Source organism: Macaca mulatta, chromosome 15 (genome assembly GCF_049350105.2).
Source record: "Macaca mulatta isolate MMU2019108-1 chromosome 15, T2T-MMU8v2.0, whole genome shotgun sequence".
Classification (NCBI taxonomy): domain Eukaryota; kingdom Metazoa; phylum Chordata; class Mammalia; order Primates; family Cercopithecidae; genus Macaca; species Macaca mulatta.
The window spans coordinates 100,221,260-100,242,225 of NC_133420.1; the positions used below are offsets into that span (position 1 = coordinate 100,221,260).

Genomic DNA, 20,966 nt, shown 5'->3' on the forward strand with positions numbered 1-20,966 from the left:
TTCTGTTCTTTCTACATAATATCAAGATATGGGAACAATCCTGAAGACAGGCAGTCTGAAAATTACTTATGAGTCATCCACAGACTGTTTCTAAAGGAAAAGCAAGAATCTTCAGATGCCCAAAAGACGGAGGAGGCCTGAGAGTTCCTACAGTGGTTTAGAATGTGTTCCTCTGTGCTGGAAGATAGCTTGAAAAGACTTTGGTGTCTTTGTAATCTTCACACATCTATGATTGCTATAAAGTCAGCTTTGTTCCCTATTTCTAGACCCATCATATACTGGAATGAGGAGCATCTCAATTCAGAGGTCTATTATTTTTGGGGGTGGGTGTCAGAGGGCATATGGCATTAGAAGCAGCTCTGTATACAACTGAAAGCAGTCTTGTAGCTATTTGGGATCTGGGAAGTGTACATGTTAACTACCCCCACCCCAAAAAAGAAAAAAGAAGAGGACTTTAACAAACTTTGAAAGTGATCATGAGGGCTGGATGCGGTGGCTCGTGCCTGTAATCCCAGAGCTTTGGGAGGCCGAAGCAGGTGGATCACCTGAGGTCAGGAGTTCGAGACCAGCCTGGCCAACATGGTGAAACCCCATCTCTACTAAAAATACAAAAATTAGCCAGGTGTGGTGGTAGGCACCTGCAGTCCCAGCTACTCGGGAGGCTGAGGCAGGAGAATCGCTTGAACCGGGGAGGCAGACGTTGCAGTGAGCCAAGACCGCGCCATTGTACGTTGCACTCCAGCCTGAGCAACAAGAGTGAAACTCCGTCTCAAAAAAAAAAAAAAAAAAGAAAATGAGTAACAAATAATAACTAAAAGTGAAAGCATAAGGGGGCAAGCAGAATGTTAGATGCCGCTCTCCCGGAGGTAATCGGAGGGGCCATTGACTGGGGTGGTTATTGTGGGAGGAAGCCTGCAGGTGAACCGGGGTTGTTATTGTTAACTGGTGTTTGGACTGAGGAAGATGGGCGGAGCCAGGAGAGGAGATGAGGCTACCTGGAAGCGGGGGCGAGGCGTGGGGAGGACAGAAGGCCTTTACTGAAAAAAACCTCAGGTCCCTCTGGCGGAGTTTCAGCTGCTGCCTCAGCACTTTAGTCATCCCTGTAGTTGAGCAATTCTCCTGACGTGTCACCATGTGTTTACATATCTTTGTCTTCATCACACTGTGAGCAGCCTCCCTTTTATAAATTGTCATTATCTTCTCTATAGCTACCCCAGGGTATATGGTAGGCATTCAAGAAAGGTTTGTTAAAGGAGAGTTATGATTCCAGTCTACTTTACAGTGTACACGTTAACTAAATTGTTTGGTGAACCTGTAAACTTTTTGTTTTTGTTTTGAGACGGAGTTTCATTCTTGTCACCCAGGCTGGAGTACAGTGGCGTGATCTCAGCTTACTGAAACCTCCACCTCCCGAGTTCAAGTGATCCTCCTGCCTCAGTCTCCCAAGTAGCTGGGACTACAGGCGCCTGCCACCATGCCCAGCTAATTTTATTGTATTTTTAGTAGAGACGGGGTTTCACCATGTTGGTCAGGCTGGTCTCGAACTCCTGACCTCAGTTGATCCACCCGCCTTGGCCTCCCAAAGTGCTGGGATTACAGGCGTGAACCAGTGCGCCCGGCTGAACTGTAAACTTTTCAATGTTAGTTTTCTTTGCTCCCAGTCATTGATACATTATAACCATATTGCAGATATATACGTAGATATACATATATAGGTATATGTGTGTGTTTTTCTCAAGAATCTCCACATTCTTGAGAAAATATGACTAAGAGGCATTTAGTTTATCACATTAATTTGAGGTCTTCTGACTAACTTATTTCTTATTTTATTTTTTGAGACAGTGTCTTGTTCTGTCACCCAGGCTGGAGTGTAGTGGTGCAGTCATAGCTTACTGCAGCCTCAAACTCCTGGGCTCAAGCAATCCTCTCCCCTCAGTCCTTGAGTAGCTGGGACTACAGGCACATGCTACCATGCCCAGCTAATTTTATTTTATTATTATTTTTTGTAGAGACAGGGTCTCATTATGTTGTCCAGGCTAAACTCAAATCCTTAGGCTCAAGCAATCCTCCCATCTAGCCTCCAAAAGTGCTGGAATTACAAGCATGAATCCCTGCACCCAGCTGACCAACCTGTTTCAGAGACCTTATATATTGTAATATACACTGAAAAGTGTTGAAAAAATTGTCCATTGCACAAACAATAACTAACTTTAAAAAGAAAAATATTGGCCGGGCGCGGTGGCTCAAGCCTGTAATCCCAGCACTTTGGGAGGCCGAGACGGGCGGATCACGAGGTCGGGAGATCGAGACCATCCTGGCTAACACGGTGAAACCCCGTCTCTACTAAAAAAATACAAAAAACTAGCCGGGCGACGTGGCGGGCGCCTGTAGTCCCAGCTACTCGGGAGACTGAGGCAGGAGAATGGCGTAAACCCGGGAGGCGGAGCTTGCAGTGAGCTGAGATCCGGCCACTGCACTCTAGCCTGGGCAGCAGAGTGAGACTCCGTCTCAAAAAAAAAAAAAAAAAAAAAAAAAAGAAAAATATATGCACAAGCCTGTTTTTTCATGAAATCATTTTTTTGCATACTTTCCAGTTCTTATATTTTTAAAATAATTTTGTCATTGTCATCATCATATTAGATATAATTTGTGTTTTTGTTGATAATTATAGCATTATCATTCTCCTTGTCATACAATTTTTTTTTTTTTTTTTTGAGACAGTCTCGCTCTGTTGCCTAGGCTGGAGTGCAGTGGCGCCATCTCAGCTCACTCCACTCCCCGGGTTCACGCCACTCTCCAGCCTCAGCCTCCTGAGTAACTGGGACTACAGGCACCCACCACCACGCCCAGCTAATTTTTTTAATTTTTAGTAGAGGTAGTGTTTCACTGTGTTAGCCAGGATGGTCTCGATCTCCTGACCTCGTGATCTGCCCACCTCGCCCTCCCAAAGTGCTGGGATTACAGGCCTGAGCCACCGCGCGCAGCCCCTTATTACAATTTTAAATGATGGTCTGCTATGCCAATTAAGTTGATTCACTGTAATTTAATAGCCCAGCCCACCATCATTGGACATCGGTGATTTCCACCGTTCATTATTAGATATAGGCATACAATGAAGTGCTGCCTCACACCTAGTTACCCACTGTAATCTAACCTCTAGTCGTATCTTTCCATTAAAACAACTCTGACCAAGATAAGCAGTGGTCCTCTACTTAACATCATCAGTTCTTACCTTAATTGACCTCCTCGAAATTCCGTGTTGTTGGCCTCCCGCTCTTTCCTAAAGTTTGTTCTTTCCTTGGCTTTTTGGACACTCCCCCAGAGGCGTTTTCTTTCCTTTCTGGCAGCTCCTCTTTGGTCTCTGTTCCGGCGACTCAAGTCTGCCCTCTAAATATTGGCATTCCCAGAGATGAGTCCTGTCCTCAGTCCTCTCTTGGCTTAATCTATATCACGTCTCTGAATGTGGGATTGTCCCCTCCCAAGACTTCAACTTTTATGATATATTGATGATACCCAAATCAGTTCCTCCATCCCAAATACTCATCAGTGCCTAGCACATACTAGACACTTGATACATTTGTTAAATTACTTAACATCTTCACTTGGATGACCCATAGCACTTGAAAATCAGTCTATAACTAAACTCATCATCCTTCTTCAAGCTCCTCCCAAGATCTGCTCCCACTCCTGTGTTCTCTGTTTTGATAAAAGCCACCGTCATCTCCTTTAAGTAAGCCAGAAACCTGAGAGTCAGCATAGGCTCACTTCCCTCTCGCGTCTCCCCATATCTAGTCAGGCAGTCATCCAGCCTCCCGATATACTTCCTTAGTTTCTCTAGAATCTGGCTCCCTTTTGTCGAACACTGCCTCACTTCATAGCCACGTCATCTCTTACCTGCATTCACACAAAAATGCGTTCTTTGCCTGTCTTGTCATTCTTACTAACACTCTCCTCCTCGCCAACCCTGTCCCCCACCAACTGTCACATCCATCTTTATACTTGCCTGGGCAACTTCACCTCCTGGCACCTCAGGAGTAAGCCTGCTGTCTCTTCATTCCTTACTTCTCTCTGTGTTATTTATTACCCTTACCTGGAAGGCTTTTTTCCTACTTTGTGTCTCAAAAACTCATTCCGGCCTCTCCTTTAGAATGCATAGGCAACCCCATCTCTGGAAAGCCTTCCCTAACTCTTTCCCCCAAGACCACTCTGAACCTGCCAGGAATCTCAGTACTTACACAGTTTAGCATTACTTGTTGATTGTCTACTGCAATAGACAGAATTCCCTGAGGCAGGATCCTGAGTATTTTATCAAGGAGTTAACAGAGATGTTCAGTAAGTACCGGTTGAGTAGAAGATTTTTTTTTTTTTTTTTAGACGGAGTATCACTCTGTCACCAGGTTGGAGTGCAATGGTGCAATCTCGTCTCACTGTAACCTCTGCCTCCTGGGTTCAAGCGATTCTCCTGCCTCAGACTCCCGAATAGCTGGGACTACAGGTGCATGCCACCATGCCCAGCTAATTTTTTGTATTTTTAGTAGAGATGGGGTCTCATCATCTTGGCCAGCATGGTCTTGATCTCTTGACCTCGTGATCCGCCCACCTCGGCCTCCCAAACTGCTGTGATTATAGGCATGAGCCACCGCGCCCTGCCAAGTAGAAGTTCTTTGGATAAACACATTCTAGGAGTGGGGTTAAAATGTGCAGAATGTGTGAAGAATATGACTAATAAATTTCTTCTCCAAAGAGTTCTATTGATTTACACTGCCACCAACAAAAAAGCCAGTATATCAACTGAACCATGTTTCTAACAACCATTTACTGAATGTTTATCATCTGTCAGGTGTTGTGCCAGAAGAATGGAGTTCCTGTCTATAAATATTTCATCATTTCGAGTAGTGCAGTCCAACAGAACTTTCTGCAGTAATGGAAATATTCTATATCAGCACTGTCCAATAGGGTAGCTATTAGCCACATGTGGCTTCTGAGCCCTTGAAATGAGACAAGTGTGACTGAGGAACTGAATTTGTCGTTTCCTCTAATTTTAGTTAATTTACATGTAAATGTAAACACTGGTGGCAAGTGGTCATCTTATTGAACAGTGCAGCTCTGGAGAGAAAAAAGGAAATCAGTCAGTAGACATAACTGCCACATTCTGGATTATTTTTTAAATGCTAGTGGCTCTAAGCCCACGTCACTAAGGTGTGGCCATCTCTCAAGAGCTATCATTTTTATTAGCACCACCTAATTTGGGAAATATTTTATTTTTTTCCTTTTTTTTTTTTTTGATTAAAACAATTTTAAAAAAAATAGAGATGGGGTCTCGCTATGTTGCCCAGACTGGTCTCAAACTCGTGGGCTCAAGTGATTCTCCCGCCTTGCTGTCCCAAAGTGCTGGGATTACAGGCATGAGTCACCGTGCCTGGCCAGATTTGGGAAACATTTTATAAATAGGTGCTTAGATCAGGAGAGCAACGTCTTACATCAGGAATACGACCAAAATGTATAAGTCTGAAGACTTGAGGCAAAGTGGGAAACGTTAGTCACAGTGCTTTTTATCCAGAGGTGTGGACTTAGTTACTCCAAAGGAGGCCAGAAGCATAACACTTCTGGAGAGGCATCTACTGGACTTGTTTTTCCACGAAACTGCTAGACTTGTTTTGATCAGGCAGGAAGTGAAGCAACTTTTCAGGGAGAAAGCCCAGCATCTGCATCTCCTCTGGGGCAGATCACACCTTTTACCTTCTACTTGTGAGCCTAGGTCGAGTTTTATTTTACAATTAAGGGAAGAGCACGGCAGGCAAAACTATTCTCTTACAAGATGGCTTTTTAAGATTTCAAACCCAAGGTTATATTTTTAATCGGTACCTGTTTGGATTCTCCAAATTAATTTATATGCTCTTAAAATAAAGACACTTACCTAACTGCACAATTCTTTGCACATAGAGGACTTTGAAACGAATAAGCACACTGAGTTGCATTACATGAATCCTATCAGATAAGCACTTGTGACCTACTGGCAACCTTTTATAAGCTGATGATGGGAGAGGAGTTTCAATCTCTGTAATTGAATAACAATTCAATTATTGGAATTGTTGGAAATGTGCCAAAGAGATAACCTGGAGTATATTGTCCTGAAAAGTCCTGTTTTAATATTTAATACGAACATCTTATACCCTTGGAATTCGGGTAGGCAGTTGTTGGGCTAAGAAATCTGGGGTACAAGGCCGTGTATGTGTTGGTTGGCCGGGCAGGCCTCTAGACAGGACTCAAAACTTTGAGGTTTTTCCCAGTTCGACTCTTCGTAAGAGAACAGAAGCACCGCCTGTGTGAGGCCCTGCGAACCTCGCCCAAAAGTCTTCCTACAGGATGCCCCCGCGACCTCATCGGGGAAACCCTACGGACACTCGGGCCAGCAGCGCCCAGAGCTCACTCCAGGTCTCCAAACCAGGGCGCGCGCGCTCGGAACTGGACCTGCTTGCTCCAGTGCACGCCGCGGAACGAACCATCGGGCTGGCGGGGGTGGAGGGGTACAGGCGCGAGCGGCGCGGACCGCTCGGGCCTTGGGCTTCTCCTGCCGCCGCCGCCGCCGCCGCCTCCCGCCCCCGGCCAGGATTCGCGCATGACGCGGTTCGCCGCGGGGGCCTCGGAGGCGCGGCGCCGGCGAGCCCTTCCCCGGCAGGCGTGTGGGTGGTAGCGGCCGATTTGAGAGTTTCCCGGGCCGGGCGGCCCGCGCGGAGGCGCAACGCTGGGGCGGGGGGCGGGCCGACGCCGCAGCCGCCGGCGCCGCGGGAGGAGGGACAAAGGGGTGGGTCCCCGCGGGTCGGCACCCCGGCGGCTGGGGCTGCGGGTCAGAGTACTGTCCCGTGGTGCCCAGGAGGAGTAGGAGCAGGAGCAGAAGCGGGACCCGGAGCTGCGCGCCTACGCGGGACCTGCGTCCGAGATGCCGGTGCGAGGAGACCGCGGGTTTCCTCCCCGGCGGGAGCTGTCAGGTTGGCTCCGCGTAAGTGCCTCCTTGCGCCGCGCGGTTGGGAGGAGGGTCGCGAGCGTGAGCGTGGGAGCGCGGGGGCTCTGCTCGCGTGCTGCTCTGAAGTTGTTCCCCGATGCGCCGTAGGAAGCTGGGATTCTCGCACCCGGGCGTGGGACGCAGGGGAGGGGTAGGTTTCACCGTCCGGGTTGATGGCTCGTGGCCTCCGGGGCTCCTAGAACCTTTACTCTGAAGTCACTTGGGATGGAGATTAAGGCGCGAGTAGGGACACGGTCTTGAACCCAGTGTCCTGGATTTATGCTGGCTTGGAGGCGTCTCGTTGTGTCTGTTGTGTCGCTTGCATGTCTTTGTGTTTCCTTCTCTATTTCAAACCACACTCTGTATTGATGCAGTTACAGACTTGTGTACATGAGAGAAACTGAAAACTCCTCACAGAGCAGAATCCCTTTTCCTTTTCAATCAGTTGCCTCTGTAGTATAAGTAAATAAAAATTTTTTTTTCCAGTGGAGAATGGGGATGGAGGTTTGGAAGGACCCACAAAAGAGGAGTGTGATGAATGTTTGTGTTCTGACACTATCCTACCTGTCACCAGTTCCTTTTATTTTGTGTCTTCATTTGTCAAGTTTCCGCTTTTACACGGTAGTTTAAGTTATAAATACAGGGTTTTAACATTCTTGAAATGTGGACAAACTTGGGAGTGAGTGCTCCCGCGCTTAGTAGTGGAATACAGCCTCCCACCTCTGTTTCAGCTTCAGTTCTTAGGCTAGGCTGCTTTTCTGGCAGCTGTCTGGCCTGAGTAATGATGGTTGTGGTTTCCCTTAAGTTCCCAGCGGAGAGTCATCCCATGATAGAAACTGCCTTGCGCTGCTCACTCCCGCTCTCAGTCCGGGGAACCCCAGCGGGGAGGAGGGAGGCCGTTTTCTTCAGCTTCCCAGGTGGTCTGTGCTGGGTGTGCTGACGGTCCTCTTGGGAAAACAGGTCCACCTTTGTCAGCATGATTCAGAGAGAGAGGTAATTTTCTAAGAGAGCACACCTGGGCAGATCACGCGACGTGAGAAATTCGTAGCGGTAAATATATTTGTAGCAAAGTACTAGCGCATATCCTGCTTGAGAGAATGAAATTTGATTATTCAGTAAGTTTTCATGAACCACTCCATTTCAATGTAGGGATTACGGAGATGGGCAGGAGCGTGCCTCTGTCACCCAGTCCTGTTGGGAAAGCCTGCAAGTCATTAAGAATCTGATGCGTGCCATTTAGTAATATGGACAGGGTGCTGGAGCTTCCTCACTGTGGCGAGACGGCAGAAGCAGAGGTGCTTTACTAAAGCACCGGTGGCTTTTGAGGTGTTTCTTGTGGCTTTTCAGAGCTACTTCTGCAGATTGATGAAGGGGAACTTCTCCCCCATGAAATGCTGCTGTAACTTTTTCAGTACTATCCAGCCCCTACTGCTGCCAGTCACTGTGGGAGATACAAAGATGAACAAGATTCAATTTCTGCATTTCGGAAGCTAGTGGACCTGAAACTGTTAGACTTTACTCTGCAATCTGTGTTGGGATTCCTGAGACTGAGAGGGGGGATGTATGATGCCGATGCACACTTTGTAATACAGAAATTCAGCAAAGGGTGGGATTGATCCTGGATGCACTCCTTTCAGGGATTCTTGCTGGCAATAAAAGATTCGAACAGATACCTCACCGTGCAAGCCGCTGTAGAAAATGGGGCTAGTAATGCGCCCACCTCACGGGGCTGAGTGAGGTCTGAGTGAAATGACGTAGGGTACAAGGCATGTGGTGGATGCTAAGTAAATGGTAGCTATAACATGAACCAAAACGGGTGCTGAAAACTCTTTAAGTGCTGGGTCCTGGGTTGAAAAGGGAAGTGAGATCTGGAGATACAAGTAGGAGGTGCCAGGTAGGTGTCCAGGAAAAAACTGAAAGAGTTGTTGTTCACACTCTGTTGAAAGGCCTTGAAGGCCATAACGAAGCTTTCGGTGGGAGAAAGTCATAGAAATCCCTAATGTATTAAATGACTTGTCTTTCCCTACAAAAGAAGTGAACCAGTTTCCCAGTAAACATTCCACCCCACAACTATTTTTGAGGCATTCATAGGCTTAAGACCAATGAATTTATACATCACCCCCTGGGGAACTGCATTTGCAATGACTTTTGCCTACATTTAACTTTTGATCTAGTTCTTTGTACATCGACAAAAGTTCACAGCCAACCATTTCTCTTCAGGACAAGCGTGAGAACTTTCTGCATACTACTGAAGGCAAGGGAGATTTTGAGGTTAGCAAGGTTTTCTCTCCTTAAGAAGGTTATCTTTTTACTAGACACAAGTTCTTGAAACTAGGTGGGGCCACTTTAGTCCTGTGTACAATAATATGTGTAGTAATATAAACAGTAATTTAAAAAGTCATGCAGATTTGGTTGGGGAGTGGCTGAAGTGTGGGTGTGGTGTGGGGTCAGGTTGAAGCGGTAGGAGGGTTTGCAATCACTGCTGAAACTTTCAACATATTCTACCAACAATATGAGCCACCAGGGAATTCCTTTCCTAATCTCTAAAACGAATCTCATTAAGCAGTTGTGGCTACAGATGAATTTATCTAGGTTGAGAGCTGATTCCCAATAACATGCCTCATTGATTTGACTCTAAGCAGTAATCAGGGGCCTAATAGTTGTTGGACCAGCCAGCTTTGATTTTCCAGAGGTGATTTGGTATATGGTAGTGTCTGAGGGTGAGATTGCCCCAGATGGGAGTGGAGGGAAGCAGAACAGTTTTATCTGGTGTTTAACTGAGTTTGTGTCTTGATCCTAAATCCAAGGGTCAGGGTCAGAACCATAGACTCAGAGGTTAGATTTAACACCCATTTAGTGCGTTAAACACATCAATGGTTATGGGAACTTTGTTAAGGTTTAAAAAACTATTTAGGGCCTATTTCACCCTCATAGGAATTTTTGCAATCAGCCTTTTTAGTAGATGCCCATATAGAAAGTGAATTTGGGACGGTCTAAGGTGGTATTACGATTAAACTTTTTGAAAAGGCTATGTGATAGCAATGGGAAAAAAAATTCAGGCTTGGAAATCCAATATGCAGTATTGCAATAGCTAGTTTTAATTTAATTTTTTGTTTGTTTGTTTGTTTTTGGAGATGGAGTCTTGCTCTGTTGCCCAGGCTGGAGTGTGGTGGCGCGATCTTGGCTCACTGCAACCTCTGCTGCCCGGGTTCAAGCGGTTCTCCTACTTCAGCATTCCAAGTAGCTGGGATTACAGAAGTGAGCCACCGTGCCTGGCCACTAGTTTTAATTGTGGTTGGTACCTAGGAAAGCAGTTGGTTGAGCTAGTATGCTGCATACACTGTAGTATGAGAGACAGAGTTCTAAGTTGGAGAGTGTCTGCTCCCACTTTTTCCATTTGATTAGGAAAAGCACTTCTTAGAACTGGGTGACTGACAGCTAGAGCCCCGGAAGACCTGCACAGGCTGGGGCAATGGCTACCCATAACAGTGACAGTTCCATTCTATTTTCTAAAGGAATTCGTGTCTCTATCGTCCAGCTGGCCATTAAACAACCAAAGCTTCGTCATCCTAGATAACCTGTGAGCTCTCAGAGGAGACAGAGTAAGGACTCTCATACCCCCCAAATACCTAATCATTTAATAAAGTATTTTCTCTACCTTTTATGCTATGCCCACAACAGTGCTTTCCAAAGTCTGGTATACAGACAGACTTACAGGTGGTACAGGGAGATACATATTCTATTTTTCAGTTATGATGCTTGAATATTATATGTTAGGAATAAAAAGCAGAAAACCAGCTACCACATCCATTTATTTCATGGCTAGATTGCTTAGAATGAGGCAAAAATAAATATTAAGTAAAGCAGTGAGTTTGCATAAAGAAAAATTATCAATTGGGAATGAGTAATTTGAGGCTAAGGCAAAAATGGTGAAGATAGCCCTTGACATCTAAGGTGTGCACAGTACTGCTTAACATTTGAGTGTGGCGCTTACTAATAGAGAGCCTAGTATACCTCAACCATGCCTTCAAGAAAGTCAAACACAGAATGGCCCAGAATAGCCAGGAAAGTTGAATTTGATGGACTTTCTGTCTTAAGCGCGTGCATCCTGCTCTTATCCACCAGATGTCTTAGGTGCGGTTGCAGACAGTGGATTTGTAGAGCTGTTTGTTTTAATGTCTGGCCCAATTCTCATTCCTTTCTCTGCTTCCATAAGCCATTCTGCAGTTTTTAAAGGTCTGTTGGTACGACATTTTTGATATGATAGAGTGATAGTGGAGGAAGTATTTTGGCACTGATGAAGGACATCACTCTATTATCAAGTGACTCTTGCTCATGATTCATTGCCGAAGAATGTGGACAGCCAAACAGCTTCACCTATAAATGCATTTAATTTCTCAAAGTCAGAAGAATGTCAACTGGATAAGTTGTTCTTCTCTTTTTTTCTTCTTCTTCTTTTTTTTTTTTAATATGAAGCTTGTATTGGTCTGTAAAATAGGCTTTAACAAGGATTTTCATAGGAACTGGAAGCCTTGAGGTAGAAAACAAGTAGCCCTGCTTTGACCTAGAGAGATGCATGCTCATGGTAGGCGAATAAATCAAGGAGAAGAGAAAATACTGTTTCAGTAGACTCTCTAGTGATGTGTGTGTTCACACCATTTATGAGAAATCCGTAGTTTTCAATTAGTAACTTGTACTTTAGTCATTTAAAATCAGCACAGATATTTGTTTAGTGCCTCTGCCAGATGGTTAAAGTTAAATCAGGTTTTTTTGTTTGTTTTTTTTTTTTTTTTTTTTTTTGAGACGGAGTCTCGCTCTGCTGCCCAGGCTGGAGTGCAGTGGCCGGATCTCAGCTCACTGCAAGCTCCGCCTCCCGGGTTCACGCCATTCTCCTGCCTCAGCCTCCCGAGTAGCTGGGACTACAGGCGCCCGCCACCGCGCCCAGCTAGTTTTTTGTATTTTTTAGTAGAGACAGGGTTTCACCGTGTTAGCCAGGATGGTCTCGATCTCCTGACCTTGTGATCCGCCCCTCTCGGCCTCCCAAAGTGCTGGGATTACAGGCTTGAGCCACCGCGCCTGGCCTAAATCAGGGTTTTTTAACCTGAAAAACATAATGTAGCTTTCCTTAACCATTTACACACCACTGTATATTTCAGACCATAGTCAGATACATTTTGTTATAATGAATGCTTATTTTAACTTTTAGCCCAATTAGAATATCAGTGGTTATGGTTTCTATTTTGTTTTTCTTCCTACAGTTACTGTATGGGGGTGCAATAACAGCAGCAGTGGTGAAAGTGAATTTCTTTCTTTCTTTTTTTTTTTTTTTTTTTTTTTGAGATGGTGTCTGGCTCTGTTGCCCAGGCTGGAGTGCAGTGGCGTGATCTTGGCTCACTTCAAGCTCCACCTCCCGGGTTCACACCATTCTCTTGCCTCAGCCTCCTGAATAGCTGGGACTACAGGCGCCCACCACCACACCTGGCTAATTTTTTGTATTTTTACTAGAGACGGGGTTTCACTGTGTTAACCAGGATGGTCTTGATCTCCTGACCTTGTGATCCGCCCACCTCGGCCTCCCAAAGTGCTGGGATTACAGCGCCCGGCTGAAAGTGAATTTTTTAATGGATCTTCCATGAATCAAATATTTGTATTTTAGGAAGTTAGACTGACCAAAAGATTTTAAATCATACCTTTAATCATGGCAAAGATCTTATGTCACATTCTTGAGTACACATGTTTACTAAATTTTACTTATATGTGTATGTGAACATGGACTTCAGAATTAATTAGTGTGGTAATTATTATTTCTATTATAGACTCCAATCAGCCATATTAAATATATGCATTATGTTCACAGGGAAAACATGGTATCATCTTTGGAAACTTTATAGTATGCCCTATATTATAGATACCCTATATAACTATGGGACTAAATACATGAGTTAGTGACAAGTCAGGCATTTGGAGGGAATGTTTGTAACCCATTGTGGGAGAGAGTTATTAGAATAGTTATTCTTACTGGTAGGTAACAGTTGTGACTGTAATGAATAGATCGTGACTAAAATCCAGTTATGCCTTTGCCATCGTATTAAAAGCTTTGATGGAGACATGAGCATATTGCAGATACTTTGGATTTTGTCCCTTGAGTTGAAGGTAAACAGAGAAAACAGTACTTTCTAGTCATCAGTAGAAATTAATGAACTCTTCCAGGACATGTAGCTTCAGGGACTTTCTAAGTTCTTCTGAGGGGGAAATAATGTTCCATTTGGAGCTGTTTATTTCCATTTGTTGAGAGTCATTTGTTATCAGAGTATTAAAGAAGTGTTCCGAGTTCTAGGTTGTGTTTCTTTGATGCCTTATGAGGCGGAGCACACCTGAGACTCTGGGTGGAGCTCTACAATGGGAACAGGAGTAAGTAATGTAGGCTTCGAGAGACAACCATTCTGCTCTCAGTCCTTGGAAGCCGGTTCCTAGGTGTATATGGCAAAGCAGGTGAAATTATTTGAGGGAATTAATTAGCAAAACTTAACATTTCTGGTTTTGAAAAGAATGAATCATTTGGAAGGAACTTCCTGGTGAGCCCAGTTTTAGCAGCCTGGTTTCTCCCTTACCCTTCTGCAGTCTGGCTACATCAATTGTGTTCTTGCCTGTGATTGGTGAGGATGCACATGCTAGTATTTATTCTAGCCCTTATCACTTCCCATCAGCCCTGAGTCCCTCCCTGGTCTGAGTCATCTTGGTAACCCCAGAAGCTAACAGAGCACCAAATATATCCACTAAAATTGGACTGACTTGATTTGGGGCAGGCTTGTTGTATAAGCTAGTAGGAATAAGATACTAATTGAGAAATTAGGACAGTGGATTCCTGACATTTATATAGTGAGTGGATGATCATTTGTTAGAATTGCGAATTTCATCCAGAAAATTTTATCCAAAAAAAATTATAGAATTTCATCCAGACCATTTTTGTAATGGCGTGGAAGCAGCATCAGCTACACTACTGATTAGCTGGGTGACTTTTGCTGTCTTGTGACTCTAGTTCTCGATTTCTCTCTTTTTTTGTGTGTGTTGGAGTCTAGCCCTGTCACCGAGGCTGGAGTGCAATGGCCCGATCTCGGCTCACTGCAATGCCCGCCTCCTAGGTTCAAGCGATTCTCCTGCCTCAGCCTCCCAAGTAGCTAGGGTTACAAGCATGTGCCACTACGCCCTGCTAATTTTTTGTATCTATAGTAGAGACGGGGTTTCATCATGTTGGCCAGGCTGGTCTCGAACTCCTGACCTCATGATCTGCCTGACTCGGCCTCCCGAAGTGCTGGGATTACAGGCATGAGGCACCGCGCCCGGCCTAGTTCTCAATTTCTTTATCAGAAAATGAGTAGTTACAGTTGATCGTCTCAGTCTTTGGCGCTTAAGATTCTGAGGGTTTTGAAGTTTGAGTAGAAAACCTAGAGAACATTCTAAATGATTTCTATTTGTTCTTACCATCTTAAAATGTTTTTGTGGTCCTTAAATTATGTTTGCTTTCTTTCTTTTTCTTTTCTCTCCTTTTCTCTTTTCTTTTTAGTGGATTCTCTCTGAAAAGCATTTTTAAAAAAGACAAACAGAGCCCAAGAGTGACTGGTGGTTGTTTTGCTCATGAAGTGATGGAAAGATCTATTATTCAGTTGCAGCTTAAATTATGTACCAGCACAGCATGTGTTGGATTCTCTTCCTTACTCTGCAGCCTAAACCAGCAACTGCAACCATCTTGCAGAGCTTCTTGAGAATCCTTCTTCCTCTTCCTCTTCCTCTCCACCCCCATGGACTTCTCCCCAGGGCCACATAGCCTATGACATACGCTTGGAAGGAGGAGCAGGCTTGCAGCTGGGAGCTCTGTCTGATTTGTTCTTCACAAATGTGTTGAAGATGAGCCTACTCGTCACTACTGCAGAACCACATTGTTCACTGGTGTAAAATCACTCCTGTCATCTGAGTTTCAGCTTAACTTCAGGCATGTTGGAGTTTTTCAACATCACCTTAGGCAAAGAGAGTACTTTGCCTTCTGGGATTGGTCTGTTTAGTGTCTGGGTGAGTTTTAAGAGGGGAGAGAGATTGTGGCATCTTAGACACTCACTGAAATTTTCCAGAAATGGAACTGGAAACATTTATGCGTTTCCTTCTGGTGTTATTGTTAAAGCCTAAAAACAAAGGCAAGTGGCAACACATTGAAATGAAGAGGCCCCAAGTTTGCAACACATTGAAAGGAAGAGGCCCCAAGTTTGTTTTGAGCCTAAATTGAATTTTAATCAAAGGTCTGGGAGAAATATTTAGTCTACTTATACTATTTAAGTGTGCAGTTTGGCAGATGACTTTGGGAAGTGAAGGATCAGGAAGAGGCAGAAAAAGGTAGACTCAATTTGCCAGACATAGAGCTAAAAAAGTTTGCCCGATGTTTCCACGAAGAAAATTTTCCTGTGGAAGCAGTGGCATGTCCTCTGTTACAAGTCTGCTTATTGATAATGAAGGTTTTTCTGTGTTACCAATTTCATTGAAGTTATATATGTTATATGTGTGTGTATACACACACACACACACACACACACACACACACAAATCTCAAGTAGAGTGCTTGATAAATTTTTTTTTTTTTGAGGTGGGGTTTCACTCTTTTTGCCCAGGCTGAAGTGCAATGGCGCCATCTCGGCTCACCGCAATCTGCGCCCTCTGGGTTCAAGCGATTCTCCTGCCTCAGCCTCCCGAGTAGCTGGGACTACAGGCGCGTGCCACCATGCCTGGCTAATTTTGTATCTCTTTTTTTTTAGTAGAGACAGAGTTTCTCCGTGTTGGTCAGGCTGGTGTCGAACTCCTGATCTTGGGTGATCTACCTGCCTCAGCCTCCAAAGTGCTGGAATTACAGGTGTGAGCCACCGCGCCTGGTCAATGAATTTTATTTATTGTGGTGAAGTACACATAACACTAAGTGTAGCATTTTAACCATTTGAAAGTATAACATTCAATGGCATTTAATACACTCACAGTATTTTGTAAACACCATCATCACTCTCTAGTTCCAGAGGTGGATGAATTTTTACATGAATGTGTTCACCTGCATGATTACCACCTAGATTAAAAACTAGAATTTTCCATCACTCTAGAAAGTTCTCTCTTGCCACTTTTCCAATGATTACCACACCTACCTACAAGGGAACTTCTCTTCTGAGTTCTCTCACCATGGAATACTTTTGCTTGAACTTGAGAGAGGACCAATATATAAAGAAAATGAACATTTTGTGTCTGTCATCTTTCACTCAGCCGAACCTCTGTGAAATTCATCCATATTTGTTGCGTGAGATTCAGTAGTTCTTTTTTGCCACTGAGTAGTATTCCATTTATATGCATCTGCTACATTTGGCTTATCTCTTCTATTGATAGGTATTTGGGTTATTTTCAGTGTTTTTGCTCTTATGAATAAAGCTGCCTTAAAAAGCACCTACACATTGCCTTGTGGACATGTGCACTCATTTCTCTTGCGTGAATTCCTAGGACCATAGGTTAGGGATTTTTTAAAAAACTTTTTTAAATTAAAAATATATTTTTTTGAGACAGTTTCGCTCTGTCACCCAGACTGGAGTGCAGTGGCGTGATCTCAGCTCACTGCGACCTGTGCCTCCCAGATTCAAGTGATTCTTCTGCCTCAGCTTCCCCAGTAGCTGGGATTACAGGTATCTGCCACTACACCTAGCTAATTTTTGTATTTTTAGTGGAGACAGGTTTCTCTTCAACTCCTGAGTTCAAGCAGTATGCACACCTTGGCCTCCCAAAATGCTGGGATTACAAGTGTGAGCCACCATGCCCAGCCAGGTTACGGATGCTTAACTTTGATTCTTTAACCTCTGAAGTTAGATAGACCTGGGTGTGAATTCTTTTGTCCTGCCACTTGCTTGCTTGACCTTGAGCAATTTACCTTTTACTCATGTTCAGTTTTCTCAGCTGTAAAATGGGCCCACCCTATCAGTCATGGTTCAGTCAAGAAAACATGTCATTCTAGCTATTTCAAGGAGAAGGGGATTCCATACAAAGTATTAGTTGCCTTCAGAACAAAGAAAAGAGGAGATGCGCAAAAAATGGAAGCCCACTGCTGGCTTTCTGATGTGCCGCAAAGAAAGTTACAAAGCTGCTGCCACCCGGCCGGGCGTGGTGGCTCAAGCCTGTAATCCCAGCACTTTGGGAGGCCGAGACGGGCGGATCAGGTGGTCAGGAGATCGAGACCATCCTGGCTGACACGGTGAAACCCCGTCTCTACTAAAAAATACAAAAAAAAAACCAACAAAAAACTAGCCGGGCGAGCTGGCGGGCGCCTATAGTCCCAGCTACTCGGGAGGCTGAGGCAGGAGAATGGCGTGAACCCAGGAGGCGGAGCTTGCAGTGAGCTGAGATCCGGCCACTGCACTCCAGCCTGGGCGGCAGAGCGAGACTCCGTCTCAAAAAAAAAAAAAAAAAAAAAAGAAAGAAAAGAAAGCTGCTGCCACCCAGAGCAGACCCAGAAGGTCTTGACCTTCCACCTTCTCAGCCTCTCCAGCCTTGAGGGTGGTGAAAGGGCGGGGAACCTGGACATGCTGGAAAGCTCATGTCTGAGGATTCCAACTTTTGCCTGCTACTGCTGCTGTCTGTAGGAAGAAGAAAAACAAACGGCTTCTGCTTTCCTTCATCCGTCCGGATCTTAAACACGTGTACCTCGCTGGTAGAACTCTGTTGGCAAGAGAGTTGAGGGGTCTCTGGTAGAAACAGAAACTCAGTGCCAGCAAAGAAGAAGTGGCATAGATGCCATCTGGGGTTGCTTTGAGGTGCTCAGTAAATGGCAGTGGTTATAATTTATTATTTTCATCATTATTCCTCAAGAACTGCTGCTGCAGTTCAGACTGATTTCTTTCTTTCTCTCTTTTTAGTGGTTTTTTTTTTTTTTTTTTTTTTTGAGACGAGCTTGCTCTGTCACCCAGACTGGAGTGCAGTGGTGCCATCACGGCTCACTGCAGCCTAGACTTCCCCGGCTCAAGTGATCCTCTTACCTCAGCCTCCTGATTAGCTGGAACCACAGCCATGCACCACCACACCTGGCTAATTTTTAAATCTTTTGTAGAGATGAGGTCTGTCCATTTTGTCCAGGTGGGTCTTGAACTCCTGGGCTCAAACGATCCTCCTACTTTGGCCTCCTGAAATGCTGGGGTTATAGGCGTGAGTCACCATGCTTGTGGCCACCAGACTGATTTCTTTCTTTCTTTCTTTTTTTTTTTTTTTGAGACAGAGTCTTGCTTTGTCGCCCAGGCTGGAGTGCAGTGGCACAATCTCAGCTCACTACAACCTCTGCCTCCCGGGTTCAGGCAATTCTCCTGCCTCAGCCTCCTGAGTAGCTGGGATTACAGGCGTGTGCCACCATGCCTGGCTAATTTTTGTATTTTTAGTAGAGGCAGGGTTTCACCATGTTGGCCAGGCTGGTCTCAAACTCCTGACCTCAGGTGATCTGCCCACCTTGGCCTCCCAAAGTGCTGGGATTATAGGCGTGAGCCACCGTGCCCGGCCCAGACTGATTTTTTTTTTTTTTTTTTTTTTTTTTTGAGACGGAGTCTCGCTCTGCCGCCCAGGCTGGAGTGCAGTGGCCGGATCTCAGCTCACTGCAAGCTCCGCCTCCCGGGTTCACGCCATTCTCCTGCCTCAGCCTCCCGAGTAGCTGGGACTACAGGCGCCGCCACCTCGCCCGGCTAGTTTTTTGTATTTTTAAAGTAGAGACGGGGTTTCACCGTGTCAGCCAGGATGGTCTCGATCTCCTGACCTCGTGATCCGCCCGTCTCGGCCTCCCAAAGTGTTGAGATTACAGGCTTGAGCCACCGCGCCCGGCCCCAGACTGATTTTTATAACTCATGTTCATTCTTTTCACTTTATAGTCATATGGATGCCACTGTAAGAGCTCCCTGCCACATAAGGTGTTGTTTTTCTGGAAGGGCCTCTCAGATTCTGCATCTGTTGCTCTGTGATTCTAGGTACTTTCCTAAAGGAATAAGCTTGAGAAATTAGTTTTCAAGCCTGTAAGTTAATGTAGAGCTGAAAGGTGACTTAATTCTAAGAGCTGCTGTTTTGATGTATAATTTTATGGAACCTAATGAGTGTTTTCTTTTCAAAGTCATTCCAATTTATTACTAATAAAAGGTAATATATAAATCTGGCTGATAGATGGGGTTACTTTTTTCCCTGTCTTTAACTTCCTTTGTCTTTTGATAAATGAGATGGAAGATTTTTATCATATTTAGTACCTCAAATCTCTTGCGGAGGGAACACTGTAGTCTACCAAAACAGTTGGCAGAAGTGTCTGTCCTGTTATGAGCTTATTTTAGGAAACATGAGCTATAATGTAGTGCTTTTAAGACATTTAAAAATCTTGAATCAATATTGGCAACAACCTCTCTGTAATGATGTCACACATGGAAAAAACTGAGTTTTTCTGAACTTTAGAATGTGAATTCTTCCCTCCTTCACATAATTTTTCCTATAACCCAGACCTGTTTTACTTTCCAGGGACCCTACTATTACTGCCCTAAGGTAATTTGCTAGAAACGGAGTGGTCAAGATGTATTGATTAACATTTTCGGCTTCTGTAGTACTACTTCTGAAGGCTCCTTGCAGAGAAATTTGAAATGATAAGGAAAGCAAATATTCTAAGTGGAAAGATAAGTATAACCAGTGACTATTTCAGCCACTGGTTTAGCAGTTCAAGTGAGCTGGCTGTTTGTAAAGCTTGCTTAGTAAATGAATGTGCTAGAAATACATTGACAGAATTTGGTTTTATCTCTTTTTCTCCAGACTTTTAGTCGGCCAGGGCTAACAATGGATGTCCAAACAGTTTACAGTGGCTGATATACAATGCACAAAGGGCTTCACTGTTTGGAGACTGGAAAATAGAGCCAGAGGGGAGCTTCTTATGGGCATTGACCTAATTCACTTCTTTTGGCAAAAATGCTTGGTTTTAAATCGACATACATATTTTTGACCTAAATATCTATCAGTATTTCAGCTAGTAGTGTTACAGCTGGAGGAAGGGACCCGTGGTGTTGCTTTGTATATTTTTATAAAGTACAGCCTTTATTTTTATTTGACAGTATTCTTTAGAAGTGAATTGTCAAATGAACTAATATTCCACAAAAGTTAGGGAAAGTTAAGAGAGGCAACTGAAATTCCATCAGTTTCCTCCTTAGTCCCTGGAGCCTCCCCACAATCAGGAATTTGTTAGTCACCTGCTTTTTAAAGATAAGTTTCTCTGTGGGCGTTTCTGCTGAGAAATGTGGGGAAACAGGACTGGGCTAAAAATAAAATTAGTTCAGGCATTGCCGAACTTCTAAGTATCATGTTTGTGATGCACTTTTCCAGGAAACATAAATTGGCAATGTTTTTGCTCCTTTTTATTACCACAGAAAGAATATTTGCAGTCAGCATGCATGGCCTGCTCTCGCCTATTAATAGAACAGAAGGAACATACACATGTCTATGTGGGGGAAAAACATCTCATTTGGCTTAGTAGTAAGCTCCAAGTAACAATTGCATTGTTGTTCTGAATTGTCTTTGAGTGTGATTGGATGATTAAATATAAATGTTGACCTGATTGGATTATATCACAGCAATGAACTGTCCTAAAACAACAGCTGTAACATACCACTCCAGACGGTTACCAGACTTACTTGGCTGGCTTTATATTTAAGTGTTGTAGAAACTGGGGATGCTGTCATTTCTGTTTCTCTATCTTTTTCGTCTGTTCCAATTTGAGATATACTGGCTATGTTAGTGTAGTCTGCTACATGGATAGTCCTTTATCTTTCAGCAACATAAGCAACATAAGCTTTTTGACTGAGATGAGCGTAATCAAAAGGAATGCTTGGAAACAGTGAACTGTAAAAAATGTCCTCAGTTAGATATAGGCTTCAGTGCATGTGTTTATCCT

At 44.3% G+C, this 20,966-nt stretch overlaps 1 protein-coding gene across 7 annotated transcripts in view; it reads left to right on the forward strand.

Moving 5' to 3' along the window:
• The window catches only part of TJP2 (tight junction protein 2), a 139,656-nt gene that overhangs the window by 49,260 nt on the left and 69,430 nt on the right, over nucleotides 1-20,966 (forward strand). For 3 of the 7 annotated variants that reach the window (XM_015117857.3, XM_077966197.1, XM_015117862.3), the window contains exon 1: nucleotides 6,854-7,000. The exons of the other annotated variants lie outside the window; for them this stretch is intronic. In XM_015117857.3, coding sequence (XP_014973343.3) covers nucleotides 6,941-7,000 — 60 coding nt within the window. In that variant the 5' untranslated portion in view covers nucleotides 6,854-6,940. Of the gene's footprint in view, nucleotides 1-6,853; nucleotides 7,001-20,966 lie in introns of those variants that run through there. 7 annotated transcript variants of the gene reach the window in all.